The sequence below is a fragment of the Megachile rotundata genome, chromosome 14 (assembly GCF_050947335.1).
Source record: "Megachile rotundata isolate GNS110a chromosome 14, iyMegRotu1, whole genome shotgun sequence".
NCBI classification, from domain to species: Eukaryota; Metazoa; Arthropoda; class Insecta; order Hymenoptera; family Megachilidae; genus Megachile; species Megachile rotundata.
In genome coordinates this window covers 7770062-7797529 of record NC_134996.1, presented here as the reverse complement: position 1 = coordinate 7797529, position 27468 = coordinate 7770062, and the positions used below count along the sequence as shown (strand labels likewise).

The 27468-nt window shown below is 32.5% G+C and overlaps 1 protein-coding gene across 5 annotated transcripts in view; it reads left to right on the top strand.

The window, feature by feature from the left end:
- Nucleotides 1-27468, top strand: part of LOC100880831 (Dpr-interacting protein kappa) — a 366827-nt gene that overhangs the window by 297488 nt on the left and 41871 nt on the right. For all 5 annotated transcript variants that reach the window (XM_012288792.2, XM_012288794.2, XM_012288791.2 and 2 more), the window contains 2 exons: nt 18658-18761; nt 24686-24893. In XM_012288792.2, coding sequence (XP_012144182.1) covers nt 18658-18761; nt 24686-24893 — 312 coding nt within the window. The remainder of the gene's footprint in view (nt 1-18657; nt 18762-24685; nt 24894-27468) is intronic.

Sequence of the window (27468 nt, the reverse complement as noted above, 5' to 3'; positions counted from 1 at the left end):
GAATCTTTGATAATTTTCTGTATAACCTTTGATAACCTCTTATATATCTTTTTAATGAATTCATACTCTACATACGGTGGTGCAGACAACTCCACTAATTTTAATAAAGACTAAAATGTGAAATGCAGGAATGTTCAATTTGCCTTATTATTTTGTCAGGAGAAATAAAAAATTATTTTGTAAATTGTTCAAACACGATTTTTTAGAATTTTGGAATTTGAGGATTTGAACCTTTGATAACATTCTATATATCTTTTTAATAAATTCATACTCTACATATCGTGGTACAGGCAACTTCACTAATTTTAATGAAGACTAAAATGTGAAATGCAGGAATGTTCAATTTACCCTATTATTTTGTCAGGAGAAATTCAAAATTATTTTGTGAATTGTTCAAACACAAATTTTTAGAATTTTAGAATTTGTGGATTTGAACCTTAGATAACCTCCTGTATATCTTTTTAACGAATTCATACTTTACATATTGTGATACAACTTCTTTTGTAACTTATTTTGTCATAAGAAATTAAAAATTATTTACTGAATTCACTTCAATAATAATTGGCAATCCTTTGTTATTCCAAAGGAATAAAGAAGTGGTACAAACTGCAAAACATCGAAATTGGTGAGGCAAGGATAGCCTCCGGTGCGCTTTTAGAAATAATGAGGAACGCTTTCCTTCTTCCACTTCCTTTTCTCTCCCCTATTTTCTTTTTATCTAGCCTCCCTCGCCTCGTTGGGCTTTCATTTATTGCCTGATTTATCGCCACCGCTCCAGTGCGGCGAATATATTTTATCTCCGTCGAATTTGATCCTGAAATACGGCGTCGCAGGAGTAGTCGAGAACACATCGGGTTCTGTAGGAGAGAATTTATGCAAAGACCCTTAAACGTGCGACGCTCCTAAGGAATTATCAAAATGCAATTAGCGGCAGATCTTTCGATAACTTTTATCTTGCTAATTTTAATAAACTTAGCATATGTCTGGTCTGAGATAGGTATCGATGGAAATGTGAATTGCTGGCTTCGGGGATAAAACTTTTAGGTTATGTTCGGACAGAAAGCCCTAGGAAAATATTAAACTAAAATTATTGTGAAGAAATATTCCAAATACTTTTACCCATAATTGTCACAGCGAAAAAATATTGAGAACAGCTTTCGAATTATTAATTTATACAAGTGATCAATTTATAAAAATTCTTAAGATCTGCATAGAAAATAAAAAATTTCCTAAAATGATTTTCTAAAGAATTTTTTATAATGAAACGTAATTTTAATATAAAAAAATTTTTGTCTAATTACTGTAATATTACTTTTAATTGTTTATAATTATATGTAGGGAATATGTAGTATATTTATATACATACAAGATAGTAATAAAAATTGAAATTAAAATGACAAATAAAGAAAGTAAGAATGGAGATGGAAAATTAAATCCATGAAGTTGGATACACTTTTAACGTCCTTATGATAATTTTGAAAGGAGTTCTTTCTGAACAATGCCACTTCACAGAATTGTCAAACAAAGCGTACATTTACGACGTCTATTGACTTTACATATTCTACAACGTATCAGTGGAAACTTTTTACTGCCGAAACTTTAACTTCTCTCAAAATGATGTAATTTCATATCGTTTAAAACTTTTTCCATAGAAGTTTTGCGCTTATGGTACTCATTTTTGTTACAGAATTTTGTAACGTATTTGACAAGAAACCGTTCATCTCCGTGCAACGGTTCCTATTAAAATTTTGGGATGTATGTGAAAATTTTAGTCAAAATTCTTTGCAAAATTCTTTACATATATTTAAAAATTTTAATAAAAATTCTGTATACATTTTTTTAAATTTTAATCGAGCTCTGGAAAATTTTAATTGCGTTTAATTATGTGCGAGGAATTGTTCATAAAAATTTTAATAATGTTTTGTTGTTTGTAATGTACAAACAATACTTCATTTACGAAATTATTTATTCTCACATTTCTAAATGTAAAATGAAATAACTGAAGAATGAAGTAGGTAATGAGAAAATGTTTTCTGTAGAATGAATATTAAAATTAATACACGATTCAATGACCTCTTTGTTCATTTAGAAGTCCGTCATTCCTGAATGAACAAAGTGAGTTATGCAATTAACAAACCTCCCGAAGTGCTCCGACAAAGCGAATTAGTACATACCGATGTCAAACCACGAGTTGACGCGTGAGGTGGCTGACGTGTTTACAAGAGCTACGGCACAATTGGTCCGAATAGAAAAATGGACACTCACTCGTATTTCCGGCGGTATCGAGCGGTCACACACCAATTAACTTTGTTTAATTTTTCCGTGTCATATTGGATCTATTGTATGTAGTTCATTTTGATGGAATCTTTATGTACAACGTGATTATATGCCATATTTAACAATTCTGCGCCATCTCCAGTTTCTAACTGTACCATGAACTATAAAATGGCGGACTGTTACAAGTTCAAGGAACGCAGCAGTTTACTTAACAGCAAAACTTGACTAAGATATTATTTTTTCAACAATGAAGACTATATTTCGGTACTAATATAATGTAGTTCCTGAAATAGTATATTTCAATATTATTCACATTCAGTTGGAAATATTAGAAACATACAAGGTTATATACTGTCACACTCGTTTGCAGAATTTCTCGAACCATGAAAATTAACTGTGAAACTGAATTTTAACTTTGTATTAAAATATTTTCTGCGTATATTGCAATTTAATCTTAATTTTCTTCTCTTTGATATTCTAAACGTAACTTCTCGAATAATGTAATAGACACGATATACTGATGCCAACTCATGATTTGGTGTGTGAGGCTGACGTGTTTAGAAGAGCGTCAATTGGTCAGAATAAAAAAGTGGCCTCACACGTATTTTCGGTAGTATTGACTCGAACGGTTGCACAGCAATTATTATCCTTCTCAAGTTCCAACCTTTCAAAGTTTTAACCTTTCAAGGATCCAACCTTCCAAAGTTCCAATCTCCCAAAGTTCCAACCTTCCAAAGTTTCAATCTTGCAAAGTTATTAATTTCTAATGTTATAATCTTCCAAACTTTCGATATTTCATGATTTCAACCTTCACGAATTTCACCTTTCACAAGTTCTAACCTTCCAAAGCCCCAACTTTTCAATAATCCAATCTTCTAAGGTTCCAACCTTCCTAAGTTCTAACCTTCCAAAGTTCCAATATCCCAAAGTTCCAACCTTCCAAAGTTTCAATCTTGCAAAGTTATTAATTTCTAATGTTATAATCTTCCAAACTTTCGATATTTCATGATTTCAACCTTCACAAATTTCACCTTTTACAAGTTCTATCCTCCCAAAGTCCCAACTTTTCAAGAATCCAATCTTCTAAAGTTCCAACCTTCCAAAGTTCTAACCTTCCAAAGTTCCAACCTTCCTAAGTTCTAACCTTCCAAAGTTCCAACCTACCAAAATTCTACCTTTCCAAAGTTCCAACCTTGAAAAATTTCAATCTCCCAAAGTTCTAACCTTCCAAAGTCCCAACTTTTCAAAAATCCAATCTTCTAAAGCTCCAACCTTCCTAAGTTCTAACCTTTCGAAGTTCCAACCTACCAAAATTCTATCCTTCCAAAGTTCTAACCTTTCGAAGTTCCAACCTACCAAAATTCTACCCTTCCAAAGTTCCAACCTTGAAAAATTTCAATCTCCCAAAGTTCTAACCTTCCAAAATCCCAACCATAGAATGTTTGAACCTTCCAAAGTACTCATGCTACATGCGTTCAGCAATTATTATCGTTGACCCCAGCGATCACACACCTGTTAGGCCAAAATGACAGGAAAATCGAAAATAAGCTAATGTGAATTGTGTTTAGCAGTTGTTATTGTCATTATCACTCTAATTTACCAAAATGTAACTGCAAGTGTCCACAGTGAAGCTTCTTTCACTTTGGGTCACGCACCAACTCTTGGGTTGACACCTGCAGATACGTTTGTAATGAAAAATCGATAGAACAGGGATTTATATATGATGGGACACGAGAATGTAATAGAAGTGAAAGATTAATATCTAGTGAAGCAAAATCCAGAGACTAGGAGATCCGTAGACCGTGGCACAGGTTGAGAGATTTAAAAATTGTCGAGTTGGGAATACAAGGACTAGAATATTGGAAGATCTGGTGACTCTAGAGCTAAAAAATTGGAAATATGGGAAACATAAAATTCGGTAGAGCTATTGAAGAACTGGGAGATATCGAGATTGTAAGAAATTGAAAATGGTGTGTAAAGGGAAAATATGGGAATTCATACTTTTATTCATGAAAATACATATGAATTCGTTTGATAACATTTGTTATATTGAAATATATTCAAAGACAATTTTTTGCATTTCCAGACAATTTTTGTTATTTAATTTTCTTTTTGTATTTAAAGAAATTTCTCCAATTTTTTAGATAAAGTTCCTTTTCGAGTTTGGTAAAATAAAAACAGTAGCGAAACAGTAAAAATTTCTATAAATCGACACAAATCATTTTTACATCATTATTTACAATTTCTTCTAATTTTCCTCTCGATGATAGAACAAAATGGATTTAGATTTAACAAGAACGAAAAATATAAATAAAAAACAAAGGTACATAAAGTATCGAAACCTGAGAAAAACCGTCGAACCCCAAAAGAATATTTACGAAACATATTCATACAAAAAGTACATAAAATATCCGAAGTTAGAATCAACGCCAAACGCTGCAGGCTGCGATTTTTTGAACAACGCAGCTTACCCGAGAGCATAAACCGGTAAACAAGAGCAAAGTCATGACTTTCATAAGTCCTCGAGTTCCGCGAGGACTTGGACATTCACACCTGCCCGGGGTCTCAACTTGTTAAAATTCCATCCTGATTTTCAAGCGGAGACCCGACGATAACGGGAAACCGAAAAGAAACGTTGCCAGGTCTCGGATAATCTCACGGCACGGATTATTGAGCACGTTCGGCACAAGTTCTTTTCCGTTTGCTCGGATAAACCAATAAACTCTAACTTTATTTAAGGTAAACCCTTACGAGCTTCATGCTGTTCGACTTCGGTGATTTTCCTCGTTCGAAAATCTCGTTGCAGGAACCAGTCGATTAAAACTTTCCGCCCTGTAAAGAACTTTTGTATCCATATTCCTGGTTGCAGCGAGTGTGTACAACCGAACAACGTTGCCATTATCGACCCCCGACCATCGTTCGCGGGGCTATTCTGTTATTTATGCGATACGATCTCGCGAAATATAACTAACCGCATCGGGGATCTCTGGTACAGCAGAAGTCGATTCTCGATGGGGTAGGGGAAAAGTAAGTTGTTGCATGGAGAGTATGAGAAAAACATGAATGTAACGATCCGCGGTGTATAGTCGGTGGGAAATGGGAATACTTTAGTGGCGATGTAAAGGGAGACTAATATTCGCTTTTTGTTGGTGAATTTTAAGAATTGTGTATAATTATTTTAATTTTGGGGACTTGGTTATTTGGAGATTTGGATGTTTTAAAATTTAGTAAGGTTGGAACTCGGGAGTTTTACAGTTTGAAGATTTGGGGATTTGGGGATTTCGGAAGTTTGAAATTTGAGGACTTGGGGATTTATATGGTTGGGGATTTGAGAATTATGGAATTTGGAAGATGATAATTTTGGGATTAATGGATGTAAGAATATGAACATTTAGGGAATTAGCGATTTAGGGAATTGGGGTTTCAGGGAATTAGGGAATGAGGGAATTAGGGAATTGGGGAATTAGGGAATTAGGGAATTAGGGAACTAGGGATTTAGGAAATTAGGGAATAAGGGAATTAGGGAATGAGGTTATTAGGGAATTGGGGAATTAGGGAATTAGGAAATTAGGGAATTAGGGAATTAGCGAATGAGGGAATGAGGGAATGAGGGAATTAGGGGATGGGAGAATTAAGGAATTAGGGAATTAGGGAATTAGCGAATAAGGGAATGAGGGAATGAGGGAATTAGGGGATGGGGGAATTAGGGAATTAGCGAATGAGGGAATGAGGGAATGAGGGAATTAGGGGATGGGAGAATTAGGGAATTAGGGAATTAGGGAATTAGCGAATAAGGGAATGAGGGAATGAGGGAATTAGGGAATTAGGGAATTAGCGAATAAGGGAATGAGGGAATGAGGGAATTAGGGGATGGGGGAATTAGGGAATTAGGGAATTAGGGAATTAGCGAATGAGGGAATGAGGGAATTAGGGGATGGGGGAATTAGGGAATTAAGGAATTAGAGAATTAGGGAATTAGGAAATTAGGGAATTAGGGAATGAGGGTATTAAGGAATGAGGGAATCAGAGAATGAGGGAATTCGGGAATGAGGGAATTAGAGAATGAGGGATTTAGGGATACAGAGATTTTGTAATTTGGAGACCTAAAAATTTTGAAATATTAGAATTAAGAAAATTTTTAATTAGGAAATGTTGAAGATTCGTAATTTAAGTTTGTGAGAATTTGAACATTGTGAAATTCAAATATTTAGAAATTTAAAAACTTAGGAAGTTTGAAATATTTGAAATTTGGTATTTGTGAATGTGTAAATTTGGAGACTCGAGACTTAGGAAATATAATAATTTGAAAACTTGAAAACTTAAAAATTTAAAAATGTAAAAATATACAAATCTATAAATTTTAATTTCTAAACATGAAAATTAAAAAAATTGAATATTTGAATATTTGTCAAGTTAAGAATTTAAAAACCCTCCACACAATTACAACCTACAAAACCGAAAAGAACGAAGAAGCCACAACCACCGATAAATCAATAACCATCTTTCAACTTTTTCTTATCGTAATCAGTCTGAGGTAAAACCAGAATCTCGTTTCCGGCAACTGCAGTACCCAGCAGGTAAGTTTTCTTAGAAACGGTATCGGCCATAAAGTTTGTCATCCGCAGTTCTGGAATGTTCTTCGCGGTCTCGTTTGAATATCGTGCGACCTTAATCGTTTTTCGAATGTTCCCTCCGCTTTCAGCGTTTGATAGGGATCTCCTTTCCTTGCTCATTGAAACGGCGCATAGAACAATCGATGATGTTATCTCGTGGCAGTTCTCGCTTCATCGAAATACTCGAGGAAAATGGCGAACCCGTTGCTGATTCCTTGGCGTACCATTCAGACAGATAGTTTTAGAGACGGTCTTGTACTGTCGGTACATGGGTAAAACCATTTCATGAATAACATTTCGGTAACCTTCGATTCTATGGGGTTTTATGGACGTTTTCGAGATTATTTTAGGTTAGCTTCTGATGGAACGCAGTGTCAGCAATATTGAACGCTTAATCGTTAGAATTCAATGAGTGAGCATAAGTGGATTGTAAAGGAACTTCTTGGTGTTAAGTTTATTTTGTTATGTAGTTGATTATTCAAGAGATTCGAAGAATTTTTATGAAATTGTAATGCACTTCAAAAAATTTGACATTCAGCCACTTAACCTACAATTTTAAGTTAACGTCATTCATAGCTATTTATTGCAAAATTAAGAAGAATAATGAAAATTAAAATATTAAACATCTTTTACATTTAGGAATTTTTTATTGTGAAGACTAGAATTGGAATTGATTAAAAAAAAATTTAACTGCGATGAAAATATGAGTTTGTTTTATGTGAACCCCAAAGTGCGTCACAAGTGTGTCACGATATTATAATGCAAGGTGATGCCCAAAATTATTTTTCTGACCCTTGATTCTCTTCAATTTTCAAGTCATACTAAACTCCATACCTAACAATTATCAAAGCAAAAATTTGCAATTAATAATTTTATCTTTCATAATAATTTTAACTTTCTGAACTTTTAGGAATTGAAGTGCGTCAGAGGTGCGTTATGATATTATACTGCAAGCTGATGCCCAAAATTATTTTTCTAACCCTTGATTCTCTTAAATTTTCAAATCATGCTAAACTCCATATTTAACAATTATCAAAGTAAAAATATGCAATTAATAATTTTATCTTTCATAATAATTTTAAGTTTCTGAATTTTTAGGAATTGAAGTGCGTCAGAGGTGCGTTACGATATTATACTGCAAGCTGATACCCAAAATTATTTTTCTAACCCTTGATTCTCTCAAATTTTCAAATCATACTAAACTAACCATACCTAACAATTATCAAAGTAAAAATATGCAATTAATAATTTTATCTTTCGGAATAATTTTAACTTTCTAAACTTTTAGGAACCGAAGTGCGTCACAAGTGCGTTACGATATTATACTGCAAGGTGCCCAAAATTATTTTTCTAACCCTTGATTCTCTTAAATTTTCAAATCACTAAACTCCATACCTAACAATTATCAAAGTAAAAATTTGCAATTAATAATTTTATCTTCCACAATAATTTTAACTTTCCGAACTTTTAGGAATACTTCCCCGAAAAATTTCAATAAAATCCCCCAAAAATTTCACTATCTAAAGAGTGGACACAGAAAATGCTAAAAGCTGTATATGATTGTGTGCCGCCATTAAGCATTTCACGAAAAAGCAATAAACGAAAACGTTGCTAATTAGGTACATCGTTTTTACCATCTTCTTTTCCGTTTCGGTGTTGAACATACTGCCGCAGTCTAACCAGACACTCATGTCGGTAAAACAAATAACGAAAGCGAGTAAACTTGGAAGTATTACACCATCTTCGGGGCAAACGTTTTTTCGAAACTGTTTTTCATGGAGAAAAACGGTCAGAATTGATTAGACGAGTTACGAAAGTATCTTGCACTGGGAAATATACACAGTTGCTGAAACTGGGCTACTGAAAAAACACTGATTTTTATTTTGGTTTGTTCGGTGCTTTTAATTCTGGAGGTTACTTTGCAAAGTTTAGTTAATTATTTAGGTTTTAGGGAAATGGCAGAAATTTATATGGAAAGCGTAATTTTATAATATGGTGATTTATTGTAATTTTATATTGATTATCATTAATGATATTTAGATTGATTTTTATTATTATTGATGCAAATTTTATTGATGCATAAATTATCACAATTTTGTTTTGATTATTATGAATAATAGATTAATCTTGGTTATTATTAACAAGCATAATACTTGTCTAAATTAACAAGTATAATATTGATGTATAATTATCTCATTGATCATTAACAATTCATATCAAAATTAGTAATAATATTAATAATTAATATTTGTTAATTCAGATGAACAATTTGTAATCCAATTTAATTTTCAATTAATTTTTCTCAATATCCTTTAAGGATTCTATAATATAAACTTCTATTATTTAAACATAAATAATTAATAAATCTCTGTTAATTTCAAAGTAAAATCAAAAAACAATTTTTGACTACTAATAATCAATACTGACATCAATAAGATTACTAGTAATAATATTTAAGGAAAATTTTTTATACAAGACTCCTATAAAAATTATCCAAATTTTAAATAAATTACATGCATGATTTTTTACTCAAACCTAATTCAAACTTCATTCAAGCGAATTGAGAAAAATTGACAAAATATTATCAAAAATTAAAAGCCTTGAATAAATAATTAGAAATATTATGTATAGCCTTGTTGATACAAGAAAAGTCGTTAAGAAGTAATATGGAATGCTTCTCTTCATTCGAATTTTTGCATTCAAAATTCTACTGCATTGCAATTTATCGAGCGGATTTCGAGAAGCGAGAAATGAAATTGTCCAAGTGTGAGCATCATAACTCACTTCGAATTTCATGTGACCATAAATCTCGCTTACGCTTGTAAGTAGCGACGATACACGATCGATCGTGACACTGTAAATTAATGTCATACGACTACATCAAGTAAACAAACTATGTTGTATAACAAATCGTACAAAATTTTGTTAGTGACAATATACATACATGCAATATTCAAACACAAGGGTTATTATAATGATGATATTAAGAGAGTGGTTTAAGATAAGTTGAAATCAAATTTGAAAATTTGGATATTTGGAAATTTGAAAGTTTGAGAAATTTGGAAATTTGAGAAATTTGAGAAGTTTGAGAAATTTGGAAGTTTGAGAAATTTGAGAAATTTGGAAATTTGGAAATTTGAGAAATTTGAGAAGTTTGGAAATTTGAGAAATTTGAGGAATTTGGGAAATTTGAGAAACTTGAGAAATTTGAGAAATTTGGATATTTGAGAAATTTGAGAAATTTGAGAAATTTGAGAAATTTGAGAAATTTGGATATTTGAGAAATTTGAGAAATTTGGGAAATTTAGAAATTCAAGAAATTCGAGAAATTTGGATATTTGAGAAATTTGAGAAGTTTGAGAAATTTGGAAGTTTGAGAAATTTGAGAAATTTGGATATTTGAGAAGTTTGAGAAATTTGAGAAATTTGGAAATTTGAGAAATTTGAGAAATTTGGGAAATTTGAGAAACTTGAGAAACTTGAGAAACTTGAGAAATTTGAGAAATTTGGATATTTGAGAAATTTGAGAAATTTGGGAAATTTAGAAATTCAAGAAATTCGAGAAATTTGGATATTTGAGAAATTTGAGAAGTTTGAGAAATTTGGAAGTTTGAGAAATTTGAGAAATTTGGAAATTTGAGAAATTTGAGAAATTTGGGAAATTTGAGAAACTTGAGAAATTTGAGAAATTTGGATATTTGAGTAGTTTGAGAAATTTGAGAAATTTGGGAAATTTGAGAAACTTGAGAAACTTGAGAAATTTGAGAAATTTGGATATTTGAGAAATTTGAGAAATTTGGGAAATTTAGAAATTCAAGAAATTCGAGAAATTTGGATATTTGAGAAATTTGAGAAGTTTGAGAAATTTGGAAATTTGACAAATTTGAGAAATTTGGAAATTTGGAAATTTGAGAAATTTGAAAATTGAGGAAATTTGTGAAATTAGGAATTTAAGGGTTTGAGTATTTCGAAATATCAAAATTGTCCTTCACACATATGATAATACAAAATGAAAAGCAGATGACTCCTCCCCGTTCATCCTTGTTCAAAGTAAGCCTACGTTGCGCCCGTGTACAGAAATTCGCCCTAATCAAATCCTATTAATCAAGTTGATAACAACTTGCAGGAAACGCACTTAGGAATTCTGACAGCTACGACTAATTCTGAATCTCATTACCGTATCTATATTATGCGTAGATCAAAGATGTCACATCTGGAATTAATTAAACATCTTGATCGATCCTTTTGTATCGTAATAAATGAACGCTCCGAAGAATTTGTCGCGTATAGGTGATGAAATTTAATTAATCTAACAACTATTTGGAAATATTCATCCTCAAATATCCACATGGGTGCACGGTTGCCGCAAATTTTCATTCAACCACGCTCTCGTTTCGGTACAATAACGTCCCCCTTCTTTCCTTCCTCGTCCCTCTTCATCCCTTTCTCACGTTCGCTTCTTCTTTTGACAAAATATTGAATACTCGCTGCGCATTGTTAGCGACCGTATTGCGAATTTCATGAACATGAAATTGACTTTATCCGGAAAATTATTAAAAATTTTCGCTTCCATTCTGGTTATCAATTTTCCTTTAATTATTGCTGATGCGGACGTTAAATACTTTGCTAAAAATGATCTTTTGAATTTGGGGTTCAAAGTTATGTATCTGATGTGTTTTAATTTTACAAAATTTTCGTGTTTTAGTATAATAGGATGGTAATTGTGGTTCCGGTATTTTTAATATAAATACTTCATTTATATTTAATGTATATTTATATCCGCTCCAGAATAATTATAGTAGTTATAAGAATGTATATAGTTATGATTATTTTAGGTTATGTTAGAAAATTTCGAATGTGTACTTTTTTTAATATAACGACTTAAGGTGTATATACACTAATACAATAGATTTTGGAATTTAAGGACTTGGGAGAGGATTTGGTGATTTGAGGATATAAAGATTTGAGAATTAAAAATTTGAGAATTTGCGGATTTTGGAAAATTTTGAATTTGAGAATTTGGAGACTTATAAAATAAAAATATGTGAACTTAAGGATTTTGCTAAATTAGGAATTTAAGGATTTAGGGATTTGTGAATATTGGAATTTGGGAATACAGGGTTTCGGGAGTGTAGGGACTTCCAAATGTGGGATTTTGTTATATGGGAATTTGGGAGTTTAAGGGCTTGGGAATACAGAGATTTGCAAATGTGGGATTTGGGGATATGGGGATTTGCATATGTAGGATCTGGTGATATGGGAATTTGGGAATTTAAGGATTTGATAGTATAAGGATTTGAAAATATTGGTATTTGGGAATTTAGGGATTTGCAAATGTGATATTTGGTGATATGGGGATTTGCAAATATGGGATTTGGGAATTTAAGGTCTTGGGAGTATAGAAACTTGGCCATATTGTAATTTGGGAATTTAGGGATTTGCAAATATGGGATTTGGTGATATGGAGATTTGCAAATATGGGATTTGGTGATATGGGAATTTGCAAATGTGAGATTTAGTGATATGAGAATTTGCAAATATGGGATTTGGCGATATGGAGATTTGCAAATGTGGGATTTGGTGATATGAAGATTTGCAAATGTGGGATTTGGTGATATGGGAATTTGCAAATGTGGAATTTGGTGATATGGGAATTTGCAAATGTGGGGTTTGGTGATATGGGAATTTGCAAATGTGGAATTTGGTGATATGGGAATATGCAAATGTGGGATTTGGTGATATGGGAATTTGCGAATATGGAATTTAGTGATATGGGAATTTGCAAATGTGGGATTTGGTGATATGGAGATTTGAAATGTGGGATTTGGTGATATGGAGATTTGCAAATGTGGGAATTTGGGGATTTTGGAAGTTGGGAATATTGGAATTTCGGAATATAGCGATTTGCTAACATAGGAATTACAAGTTTAAGGATTTGGAAATTTAGAAACTTGAAAACATAGGGATTTGGGAATATAAGAAATTTAGGAATTAAGGAATTTGGAGATTTACGAATGATTCGAATTTACAAATATTCGAATTTACAAAGTGAAACATATTTAATTAAATTAATTTCTAAAATTGAACTAAATTGTATTTGACTTCCGAACAATCATTCTGAACGACACATACTTCATTTTCACTCCTCAAATTGTTTTATCATTTTCACTTTTATAATAGTTCTATAATACTTCTTTCTATTATTGAAACTTCTAAAAGTGTTATAGTTTACTTATTGTTAGTTGAATATCTTTGTACACGAAATCACAAACGAACTTATCCATCTTTCGAGATTGAAAGAACTTCGTATATACGTATTCTGTGGTATTTCCACAAAAGCGTATCCATCCGCATTCCGATGAAAGCGAACCTAACCTATACAGGATCGAAACGATATTGGTCATGGTGATGAATTGAAATATCGATTTGAAATCTCTATGCTGGAACATTGTACTCGAGCGAATAGAAAACCTGTTGATTTTCTGTAGAACAAGATTGTTGAAGTAATAGAGTTGCGCAAAAAGAACGCTTGCTTTCTTATCAGTGTAATAATTATTTTGTTACATAACTATAAATATCTGCTTACTTATATTTTTTAACACATTGACTGCCACACTGAAATAATTTCAAATTGCATCCAGTAGTGCTTTCTTTTTTAATAAATCATACCAAATATTTTTACAATACCTTGTTATAATTATTTTCCATAGATCCATGTAATTAATGTGAATATTTTTTATTAGAAAAGTGAACAAATTTTTAACAGTACACATGTTAGATCAGTATAGAAACTTAAGTGTCATTCATACATGGGTGATGTGGCTGTCAGTATGTTAAATACTAGTTAATACTATTTTAAATAATATTCATTATTGATATTTTCAGGTAATTTTAATTGACCATAAAATTAATACACACTACCGGCCATAAGTATCTGGACACTTGGTTTCGTTACATAAAACATAGTTGAACATTGTACGAAAGATATTTAGAGTTATCATATCATTTGTAATAATTATTATTATCTTTTAGAGGTGTCATAACGTAATAGAATTAATTTTGAAGTACAAATTATACAATGAAAGTGTGAAAGTAGAATTCAGGTCCAGAAGTACAAAGTCCAAATTTGTGAATCTAATGAAACGCTTTCGATTCCAAAAAAAATTTTAATTTCTACTGTGCTTCATTTCTATGGTGCAGAACGTATTCAGAGGGTTCTTCGATATGTTTCAAGTGTTTGTAAACTGTTGGTAGATGTTTAGGTTCCCTCAATGGAGATAAGAATGGAGGTAACGCTACGCACTCGACGGTTTTGGTTTAGTTCGTCAGTAACTTCTTTTCCATCAAGATATGAGTTCCAAACGAGAATTATCAATCGAAAAACTTTCCAGTATTCTGACCTTCGCAGAAAAAAAATCGATTTCAGTTACTGTTGCAGATACTTGAATAACTTTCATGCAACGCGAATGCATATTTCGCTTGTGTCCGGATACTTATGGACGGTAGTGTATGTCGAATCGGAAATAATATAGTAATTGTTGTAATAATATATTGTTCACATATAATGATATATGTATAATTAAACTCTAGAAGATTGATATAAGCCTGTATATATTTTATGTTAAGAGAATATTTTTATACGTGAAGTAACAGAAACTTGATTCTTTCTGTTATAAACGATTAAATCATAACTCTTCTGGGATAGGTTACCGGAAGGAACTTTCGCGAAAAGTCGAAAATTCTAGAAGTTATGAAGGTTTATAGCCAACCGCATACCAGTCGAAAATGACCTAACGTCGTAAGAAACTAGTTCCTCTTCACGAGTTTTACGGTTCTTCCTAAACTACGTATTACACTTTTGATATAAACGGTATGCCGGGCATCTTGTGAAGAATAGTCGTTATAGCTGATTGATAATTCTGAGTCATAAATCTTCGCCATTATTATGATAAGAATTAAAATTGCAAACTTGCAGACTTTAGGATTGGTGGACTTAGAAACTTGGAAATTTGGAAGTTTGAGGGTTTTGGGAGTTTGGGGATTTGGGAACTTGGAGATTTGGGGATTTAGAGGGTGTTGGAATATTGAGGTTTGAGGATTTTGGGTTTTAGGGATTTAGGGATTTAGAGGGTATTGGGATATTGGGTTTTGGGGATTTTGGGATTTGGGAATTTTGGGATTTGGGGATTTGGGAATTTGGGAATTTGGGGATTTGGGGATTTGGGGATTTGGGGATTTGGGGATTCGGGGATTCGGGGACTTGAGAATATGGGGATATGGGGATTTAAGAATTTTGGGATTTAGGGATTGTGGGATTTAGCAATTTGGGAACTTTGGGATTTGGAGATTTAGGGATTGAGGGATTTAGCAATTTGAGGACTTTGGGACTTGGGAATTTTGGGATTTGGGAATTTGGGGATTTGGGAATTTGGGGATTTGGGGATTTGGGGATTTGGGGATTCGGGGATTTGAGGATTTGAGAATTTTGGGATTTAGGGATTGAGGGATTTAGCAATTTGGGGACTTTGGGATTTGGGGATTGAGGGATTTAACAATTTAGGGACTTTGGGATGTAGGGATTTGGGGATTTGGAAATGTAGGGATTTGGTAATATAAGGATTTGCAAATTTAAGGACTTGTATTGTGATTTGCAAATATGGCACTTGGTAACATGGGGATTTGGGAATTTGAGGACTTGGGAGTACAGGGATTTAGAAATATGGAATTTGGCAATATAGGGATTTGGGAATTTTGGGAACTTGGGAGAATTGTAATTTGCAAATATGGTATTTGGTAATATAGGGATTTGAGAATTTAGGGGCTTAGGAGTATAGGTATTTGGAAGTATGAGAATATTACGCTTTGGAAATATAGGGATTTGCTAATGGGGATTAGGGGATTTAGTGACTTGGGAATTTAGGAACTTACATGTATAGAAATGTGTAGATTTAGAAATTTAGGAATCTAAAGATTTGAGAATATTTGCATTTACGAATGCATTAATTTAATAATTTATAAATTTAGGGATTATGAAACTTGAGGATTTGGTGTTTTAATTTCTGAATTTTTATATCTCTAACGTGGAACCTTGAAATTTAATAATTGGATATTTTAAAAAATTAGGTATTCATAAACTTAAAAATCTTGTAACATCCTACTCTTAAAAATAAATATAAAATTTACAAATTGAAAAATGAAAAAACTCTGAAATCCATAAATCCATAAACCGTGATATCTCAAAATCTCTAAACCTTGATATCTCAAAATAAATTTCGAAACATGCAACCCTCTCTAGAGTCACATTTATGTGTCTACATAAAACTTAAACAGAATCGTAATCGAAATCACATAACCAGTTTTCGTCCTCAATTTCGTCCAACGATTTATATCCAGCTTGTCAAACGTACATATAATTTAACACATCGACAGTTTCCGTTCCGGAGGGTATCCATTATCCCGTTTTACGTCCCATTCGTTGTTGCAGGCATTATAATTAACGCGACGAATCGCTGAATAATGAAGTATGACTGACGTAATTAAGGATACTCCTCATTTCGTACTGTCGCTGTAAAAAGAGTTGAAAGTAGTTCAATCTTATCCCTGAAGCTCGTCTCCTTCTTTCTTCCCTTCACCACATTTACCTGTTATTTTGTTCCGTCTTCCTCTATTTCTCGTTCCCCATGGGTTCTTTGGGTCCATAAATAATTCAGGTGCTCAGGACGTCGTAAAGACATTAACGAAGGTAAAAGCTTTTAAGGGCGGTCTAGCTGAGTCCTGAACTCGTTATGCAGCTCTTACGATAATAACTCGCAATCTCTGCAGCCGGTTCATTGTCCAACGATACATGTATTTACGTTCTACTGCGAAACGCGAATCTTTTTCTGGTAATTATCTCTTGTATTTACCTGTTGACTTCGCTTTTTATTTACTGGGAAATTGTTTGAAAAATTTCTACCTTCTTTTATATTTACACAATGTACAACATTTAACAGTGAAGTTTCATTGCAAACTATTATATAAGAATACAAGGAAACAAAAGTATAAACAAAGGAAATAAAATAGGAAGAAATAAGAAGTTTCTGCAATGTCCAGCGAACATTATGGCGGTTAACAGTGAAGTCTTATTGCAAACTGTCATATAAGAATACAAAGAAATAAAATAGGAAGAAATAAGAAGTGTCTTCAATGTTCAGTGAACATTATGGCGGTTAACAGCAAAGTCTTATTGCAAACTGTCATATAAGAATACAAAAAACAAAAGTATAAACAAAAGAAACAAAATGGGAAGAAATAAAATGTTTCTTCAATGTCCAGTGAACATTATAGCGGTTGACAGTACAATTACAAGAAAAACTCTGGGGTGATTTAAATTTATAATGGTGGTATCGTGGTGTGGATGAACATTGAATGATAGAAATAAATTTCTTTAATAAGGGATGTACATAGTCTTCATTGATTATATTCTTCAAAATTACTAGACACTTTATATAGAATTATTTAACTATTTTGTGCTAAGGGAGTATGACTAACCTTGTATTTTTAAGGTTATTCAAAAGTTGTCACAGAAATTTTTGTGGGATAATAATTTTCTTGTGATTTAATTTTGTGTATAAAAATTTGAAGATAAGTTACAAATCATTTTAACAAATATTTTAATTTAAGAATAAAACAAGTCAACTGGATAGCTTGTGTTTGGTTAGGAATATCTTCGTTCTTTCGTATTGGTCATTCAAGGGTTGCAGGATGAAGGTTATTTTATTGTAATTTCTATAGGAACTTTATTATATAAAGTTACAAAGCATTTTATGCTGAAAATGTTTCAATTTAAATATAAAATGAACCAATCGAATGATTTTTAGGTTAGAAATATTATCAACCTTATATTTTTGATGACGTCATTCAAAAGTTATGAGTTGAAGGATTATTTTGATGTATTTTGCTTGCAAGTTTTATAGTGTGACACAATTAATTTTATACTAGCAGCATTTAGACTTAAGAAATCGACAAACCAATTAAAGGTATCAAGTTAGGTTGGAAATACTATTATACATGTATTTTTAAAAAGGTCATTTAAAGTTATAAGTTGAAGGATTATTTTGATGTATTTTGCTTGCAATTTTTATAGTGTGACACAATTAATTTTATACTAATAGCATTTAGACTTTAGAAATCAATAAACCAATTGAATGTATCAAGTTAGGTTAGAAATACTATTAACCTTGCATCTTTAATAGAGTTATTCAAAAGTTATGAGTTGAAGGGTTATTTTGATGTATTTTGCTTGCAAGTTTTATAGTGTGACACAATTAATTTTATACTAATAGCATTTAGACTTTAGAAATCGATAAACCAATTGAAAGTATCAAATTAGGTTAGAAATACTATTAACCTTGCATCTTTAATAGGGTTATTCAAAAGTTATGAGTTGAAGGGTTATTTTGTGATACTTTGTTCGAAAGTACTGTAATGTGAAACCATAATTAATATTATATTAACAACGTTTGATTTAAAAAAAAAATAAATTATTTCAATGTCTTGAGTTAGGTTAGAAATATTGTAAACCTTGTGGTTCTTAAGAGGTTATGTAAAAGTCATAGGCTGAAACATAATTGTTTTCTTACAATTTATTTAAAGATTTAATAATATAATATTACAAAGCATTGTATTTAGTATTATTCGTATTTTTTAAGATCAATTAATCTGTAATACGATTTATGACCTGAGTTTCGATTTACAATTAATATTATGTTTAATTATCATTTTACAGATTCGGATTTACCAACTTTCGCTGACGAAATACAAAATGTGACAGTGAGCCAAGGCCGAGATGCACTTTTAGCTTGTATAGTGGACAATCTGCGAAATTATAAGGTAAGAACAAAATATTCAATGAATTTACATTTACAATTCTAAGAACGTTCATTTTTATTTGTTACAATTACATAACTTTTAAATTTGAATAACTAATTGCATACATATGACAGTATTTCGAATTTAGAATTCTCATTTATTGATCTAAATTAAAAAAAAAATATGTAGTTCAGAAGTTTAGAGTTTGTATCTCGTTTATAAAGTTGAAATGAGTTTTAAATATTCCAATATGGTTCACCTGTCGTTTTGGATTTTCCCTAGTAACTGAAGTGAAAGACTGTGATGAAAAATTATAACCTAAATGTTAACAAATAAGTTAATACATGGAAATGTTACCATAATTCCAAAAATAAATAACTGTTCAATTAAAAAATTCCAAAGTATAGTATAACAAAGTGACTAAAATGAAAAAATATATTGTACAGATTACTTTATCTATTATTAAAAAAAGAATTACAATTTCCTGCATTATTTAGACTCCTCAAAAATTATTTAATGTAAGACAGAAGTTAAGGGTAAAAATTATAATTCTTACTGAAAGCAATGTGAGCAACGAAAGCGCTAAACATGAAAGCACTTATTTGAGGTTATATGCAGATATAAAAGAATGAAAAGTATTGCAAAAATTATCTAGAGAGATAGCACGTGCATTTACATACTTCGTTTAATTCGGTTTAATTAATCTGTTTAGATGTACCGTAACAAGCTACACTTTGTGATCAGCTTAATTAATAATTTCAAGGGAGGTATTTATTTAATTCGTTAAAATTAACCTACCGTACCAAATGTTACTCCATTAAATTTACAATTTCAAGCGAGATAAATACTGTAATATTATAATACCTAAATTCCTTAAATATTAATTCATTGATTTCAATTTACCTTTCTATTTTTGTGAACTGTAATAATTATTAATATGAAGAATTAACTGACAATAATACTTGAAGTACTAAATAATAGGAGTATAAATATAAATAATAGAATGTAAATAAATATACAATATAAATAATAACAATAATAGGAGTTCTAGAGTATAAAGCAGACTAAAACTAGAGTATAAATTATATAATTATTGCACAAGGGCGCAAAGTACCCCAACGGCGTCCCTGCACAAGACCCATTCAAACGCAGCCAGCGTTTCCCGCCATTTACCAGAAATTTCCGTGAAACTTAGCGTGGCCCAAACAATCGTGCGTTTCTCGGGCAAATAAGTTTCTCGGGCTCCATCATTAAGCAAAGCTTTTTTACGCTCCGCTTACGAATTTAACACGAAGCAGCGTAGCTCGGTAATTCTAGACGCGACTCGCAACAACGTCAACTTCAGCGAGCTACGTCGTTCGTTACGCCAATGGAAATACATCACGGATCGTGTCACGTTGAATTATTAAAGTAATACGGTAACGACGCCGGTTCACACGATCCTTCCACCAGATCCGTTATATATCCACCTTGCACTCCTAACTGCCTACTATTTTCCGACGCTGATATTCTCCAGACGTAGCCATCGCGAACAAAAAGCGTGAACCTAAAGTAAAAATTATACAGGCTGTTTCTTATCGCCGGGGAAACCGAGTGAGCTAATGGCAAGAGAAGGATGATAAATTTGCATAAACGAATATTTGAAATCGTATTATACCTTCTTCCCCTTCCGACACTGCTATTCATTAGCTGCTGTAAAAAGGTCTTGGCGATGGTTATTGTTATTCAAAACAGCTTTCTTTCGTTTGTGCACGGTATGAATAGGGATAATAGAGATGCACGGGAAATTTGAGTGTTAGAGATTTGAGAATTTGACGAGAATTTTTAGGGATTTGGGGATTTGGAGATTTGAGTATGTAGGGGTTTGGGGGGAGGAAAATTTTGGATCTGGAAGTTTGGGATTTGGGGATTTAGGGATTTGGGCATTTGGGGATTCAGAGATCTGAGGATTTAGGGATTTGAGGATTTAGAGGTTTTAGGATATAGAGAATTGAGGATTTAGGGATTTGAGGATTTAGGAATTTGTGGATTTATGGATTTGAGGATTTAGGAATTTGTGGATTTACGGATTTATGGATTTAGCGATTTGTGGGTTTAAGGATTTGTGGACTTAGAGGTTTACGGATTTAGGGATTTGTGGATTTAGAGGTTTGAGGATCTAGGGATTTGAGGATTTAGAGATTTGAGGATTTAAGGATTCGTAGATTTAGGAATGCGTGGATTTAGGGATTCGTGGATTTAGGGATTCGTGGATTTAGGGATTCGTGGATTTAGGGATTCGTGGATTTAGGGATTTGTGGATTTAGGGATTCGTGGATTCAAGGATTCGTGGATTTAGGGATTCGTGAATTTCAGGATATGTGGATTTAGAGGTTTGTGCATTTAGGGATTTGAGGATTTAGGGGTTTCAGGATTTATAGATTTGAAGATTCAGTGATTTGAGAATTTAGGGATTTGGCGACTTGGAGATTTGAGGATTTGGGTATTTGAGAATTTATACATTTGGCAATTTAAGAATTTGGAGATTTAGAGATTTGGGAATTTAAAAATCTGGAAATATGGAAATTTGTGAACTTATGGATTTTAGGCAATTGGGGATTTAGTGATCTGAAGATTTAGGAAATTTGAAATCTTCGGCTTTCAAAATTTGGTGTGGACATTGTACAACTTAAGAATTTGGGGATTTAAGTGTTTCTAGGTTTAGGATCCAAGAAATTTTGGATGTGCAAGTTTAGGATTTGGGACTTCAAAATTTGTGGATATAGGAATGTTAGGTGTTGGAAGACTGGTGTATTTGAAAATTTCTGGATGTAGAGTTTGTGAATTAAAAAATTTTGAAATCTGAGAACTTTCTAACCTGCAGTCTTAATATTGTGAATTAGAAATTTGTAATTTAGGGATTTGAAAATCCTTGATTTGATAACTTGAGGATATAGGGATTTGAGTATGGAGGATTACAGAGATGTAGGAATTTTTAGAGTTGTGCATTTAGGGATGTAAGAGTATAAGAATATACCAACTCAAAGATTTATGGATTGTGTAAGTGAACATTATAAAATCTGAAGATTGTAAAAATTTGATAACACTGTAACTTCAAAATTTGTAACTCGTTATTTCACATTTATAGAACATTTCCTCAAATTATCAATTTTTTATTTGAAACTCGTTATTTCACATTTACACAATTTTTACTTCAACCTAACAGTTATTAATTTAAAATTCGTTATTTTACATTTACACAATTTGGATTGCAAAATGATCAGTTATTAATTTAAAATTCGTTATTTTATATTTGCACAATTTTCACTTGAAACTACCAATTATTAATTAAAAATTCGTTATTTTATATTTACACAATATTTCTCAAACACTATCACTTTCTAACAGCACCATATTGAGCCTATAATAAATTTAAATATGATTCGTGTATTCATAAATCAGCTGAGACATACATATTTGTTCACGAAGAGATCTGTACGACGAAAAGGCGGAAACGGATAGATACTAAGCCTTCTTATACTTACTTTTCTATGCTCCATATCCTGTAAAGGTTTCGGAGATCTGTGGAGGATATGGAGTACAAGCTAGTCGGTACATTGGATTAAGTAAACGATAAGAATGAAGCAATATTATACGTATAGAGTGTTCAAAGCTGTGCGATAGAAAACGGTACGAGCAAATATATCGGAAATATGCATACGAGCAGTTTTAAAGCATGACTGAAGACCGAGAGATCTTATATTTCGCATGTTTTTCGCATTTGCAACTTGTAAAAAATTACTGGCAGTTTTTAGAAACTCAGATGTGAAAGATTTTATGATATACTTATGCTATTGATGGGTAGATCAAATAAGATGATGGATACAGATGAGGATAATAATACAACAGACTCTTTATCTTTGACCTATTCAATCACAGCGTCTTTCTTCTTCTTTCGTTATTCACTGTTCAAATCCTACCGTCAATTAAACCAGTAAACGTAGTCGAAATTATACCGTGTTTGGTCTTATTTTAATCGGAAAAATGTCAAGAATTAATTGGTAAAAGTTTCATAACGAAAAAGTCAAGAATAAAAAAGTTTTATATTTGCATTGGTATAGTCTCACGGATATACTGGAACCGCGGATCAAGTTACATTTCTCGGCGCGCGAGCTTCACGGTGTCGCGAGGGGTTTTCCCCCCACTGGTCATTTTTTTGCGCGTATCGCGGGGACCGCGGATCTCGAACTAGGCACCGCGACCGCTAGGTGGCCAGCCGCGAATCGTTTTTCTCGTAATTATAATGGGTTCCCTCGCCTATAATAAGCGACCGCGAGAAAGAGACGACGGCATGTTTCCGATTCACGTATATAGTCTTTACCTATACGTAGAAAGTGGAAGCATGCTCACATTTTTATGTTAGGGTATAGCAAGTTGGTTTCATACCCGCGCCTCTAAGTGTCCCATTTTGAGGAATCTCTATTGATGATTCCATTTATGGAAAGCAGTCTGCTGCTGACCACCGATGATACACGCCATGTCCTCCGCCTTGCTTAACACTGCTCACCATGGTGACATCCCGATGGAAGCTTCCACCCAAGACACAATCCCCTGATTGTCCCAGACCCAATAGGTGCACAAACCCCTGAGTGCCCCACACTGAATGTCCCAGATCCTGGAGTGCTCTGACCCCTGAACACACCTCATACCCCCAAAATGCCACACACCACTAGGTATCCAAGACCTAGTGGAGTGCCCTATACCCTCAAAATGCCACACCCCACTAGTTGTCCAAGAGCTAGTGGAGTGCCCCTTACCCCCAAAACACCACACACTAATTGTCCAAAATCCAGTGGAGTTTTCCAGGACTCCTGAATGCCCCACATCCTTAAATGCCCCACACCACAAATTGACAAATATTATTACATGTATTAAATACTATTGTACATGTATACTATTAATTGCAGATGTTTTGTATCCTGTGAATATAGAAATGTTTAACAATTATTTAAAACCACTTTGAATCTATATTAATATTATTACAAAAGAAAAAAAAAAATGAAAAACAACGTGGAAAAAAACTAACTCCATGAGTTGTCTACTCATAGTTAAAAAAAGTGTAAATTAATTGTGAGAATACATTGAACTGACTTTAAATAAGGGTTGGAAACAGTACGGAAACTAATGTTCACCTGTCGTTTCCTGTGAAACAATTTTTAATAACGTAAGTGGTGAAGTGGATAATCAATTGACGAAGATAAATGACTTTTCCTATACAAGTAGATACACAGTGTGTACCTTGAGTTCACTTCCATTAAGTGTTTTCATTTTCTACGATATGCTTTTATATTAACTGGAACGTGTTAAGAACGTGGTGCTCGAGAACGAATTATGACATGACTGAATGAACGTGTCAAAATATTCACTTGTTTTCATTTATTGAAGACTACTTTTTATTGAAGGAGACAGTAATTGTTAGTGATTGGGACACTATAATTTTGGATTATTGTATTTATTGATTTCTTTAGTTACATTGAATTGTATTTTATTAATTTCATAGTATTCTGCAAACATGCATTGCAACCTAACCTAACAATTGCTTTCCAAAATCATAATTGATCATAAACCAAGTAAAAAGTAATCTACCTCAATTATTTAGATAAATTTTTAAACTTCATATACACTTAATAAATATTAAAGTTAAATTTTTTAATTTTATAACAAAACTTTTAAATTCCATTTGTTGTAAGCAACGTCGTCTAACCAAAATAATTTAAAAAGTAATGAATATAAATTTAGAAAATGATGTTAAATTATTCCTGTCTTAAGAATACTACTTACAGTACATAAAATACTACAGTACAAACTTGCTGTTATAAATATACGACATTTCACTAAAAAGTTTTAGTGCTTTTAGTTCAAGGTATTTTGTATACGATTAAAGTTTGTCGACGTGTCTGTTTCAGGTGGCATGGGTACGTGTCGATACACAAACTATCTTGTCGATCCACCATAACGTCATCACACAGAATCCACGGATCTCGTTGTCGTACAACGACCACCGTACATGGTTCCTCCACATAAAGAAGGTAGAGGAAGTGGACCGTGGATGGTACATGTGTCAAGTGAACACTGACCCTATGAGAAGTCGACAAGGTTATTTAGAGGTCGTAGGTAAGTTTATCATCATTGTCATATTCAATTGATATTTCATTTTGATATTAGTATATTGGTATAAGAAACTTCATTTTTAAAACCCTGGATATAAAAACTGTTAAATTTCGCAGATTTGAAATTATTGAGTGCATTCTAAAGTTCTGATGTTTTCAAATTTCTAGATTTGCTAATTTTTGTATTTATAAATTCTGTGGTTCACATATGTGTACATTTTTAAATGCTGCAATCTCAATTTCTCATATTACTAAATTCCTCAATTTCCAAATTTCTGATTCACAAATTGTCAGATTTCTAACTGCTACATTCACAAATTTTAACATTCTCAAATCTCCACATTCTCAAATCTCCACATTTACAAATCTCCACATTTACAAATTCCTCATATTCCTAAGACCACTCATCCCTAAATCCTCACACCCCCAAATTCCTACATTTTCAAATCTCCACATTAATAAGATCACACATGTCCAAATTTTTGGATCCTCAAATCCTTACATTATCAAGTTTCTACATTCTCAAATCTCCACATTTCTAAGATCACATATCCCCAAATTTTTGGATCACCAAGTCCTCACATTCCCAAGTTCCTACATTCTCAAATCTCCACATTCCCAAATCCTTTAATTTCCAAATTCTCACATGTGCAAATGCTACATACTCCAATCCTCATGTTGCTAAGACCACTCATCCCTAAATCCTCACATCCCCAAATTCCTGCATTCTCAAATCTCCATATTCCTAAATCCTCACATCCCCAAATTCCTGCATTCTCAAATCTCCACATTCCTAAATCCTCACATCTCCAAATTCCTACATTTCTAAGACCACGCATCCCCAAATCCTCACATCCCAAATTCCTACATTCCTAAGACCACTCATCCCCAAATCCTCACATCCCAATTCTTGCATTCCTAAATCTTCAAATTTCCAAGTACCCACATTTCTATATACTCACATTCATAACTCTCCACATATACACACACATGTACAAATTCTCAAATTCGAAAGTTTCCATATTTCCAAATGCTTCCATATTTCCATTCTCAAATCCCCATATCCCTAGAACCACACGCCCTTAAATCCACAGAGTCCCAAATCACCACATTACCTAACATTCCAATCTTCCAATTCTCACATCTCTAAATCTCCACATTCTGAAACGTCCATATTTTCCAAATCCACATATTCCCATATCATCACATTTCCAAACTAGTATATTGGTTCGGTCAACAAGTTATATTGTTATCAATAAATTATTCGATCCTTATGTCCACATTCGATCCTTGTCTCTTCAGCAAATACACACATGCATTTGTATCTCGAAACACAATTTATTGTATATAATAAATCACAGTACATTATATATAACAAAGCACATTTCGAATTATATATTTCAGTCCAAAGACTGAATTAAAATTATTATTAAAAAACGACAAAACTGTTTTGACCTTGTCTATTGATACTTTGCCACATCACTCACATATGAGTGATATATCTTCCATATGTATCACTTTCATTATTAAGAACTTGTATACCTAATTAAAAATACTTATATTAACTACTTGCAAGTAGTAAATGTAACAAAATATTTTAAACATAATTGTAAAATTTATTGAGAATAATAATCAGTGGCAGACATGTTAATATATCAATGTGATAAACAGTTGCGGTAAAAGCAAACAACCATCAGAGTAAGTGCAACAAAATTTATGGCTTCCATTTATCGTCTATCAAGTACTCATTCATTTTAGGAGTGCAATTAGTAAAATAAGATATATAGCTGCTCGCTTTTTATGAACTGCTTGAGGAACTTTCTTTCAGTTTACGTACTAAGATTAAGTATCTACTTAAACCCTGATGGAAGACATGGTTCTAAATTCGTTATAGTAATCTACGATGGTTATGGTGCAGGTCATTTTGCCTGGACATCTAATTAACAGTAGATTTAAACCCTGTTCGCTTGTTCAAGCAAATTCTCGTCGAGGACAGGTTATCAATAATATCTCCTATCTAAATAGCGTTTCGCTGAGCTGGCAAATAACCAATCTGATGACGTGCACTAAAATCTATGATTCAGCTTGGAGATTGTTGCATAATGTTTTGTACGTATGAAGTAAACGAATATTTTGAATTCTTTGCTGATATTTGCTTTTTAAAGACCGTCATGTTAATAATAAATTTATTTACAAATTAATGTAATTATAAAAATAATGGTGATGTGGGATAAAGATGGTTATAATACAAGCATGGTTTATTATAAAATTTTGCTTTAAATTTAACTAAACGTTAATTAAAAATATAACACTGTTAAAATAAAGACAATTACATTTGAAATTATGTGTTGATGTTCAGTTTAAGCAGCTATTCAAATTATTTAAATAAAATGTTAACAATATTAGAATAAATGAAATTATGTTTGAGATGAAGTGTAACAAAAATATTTGTAGATGTTATTGAGTTAGTTTAAATTTTCGAACGAAATTGAAGGATTATAGAAGGATGTAAGGACACAAAATTGAGGTTATGAAATTACTGTAAAGCAATCTCTAAGTAATTTCGCCCAAGCTAACTA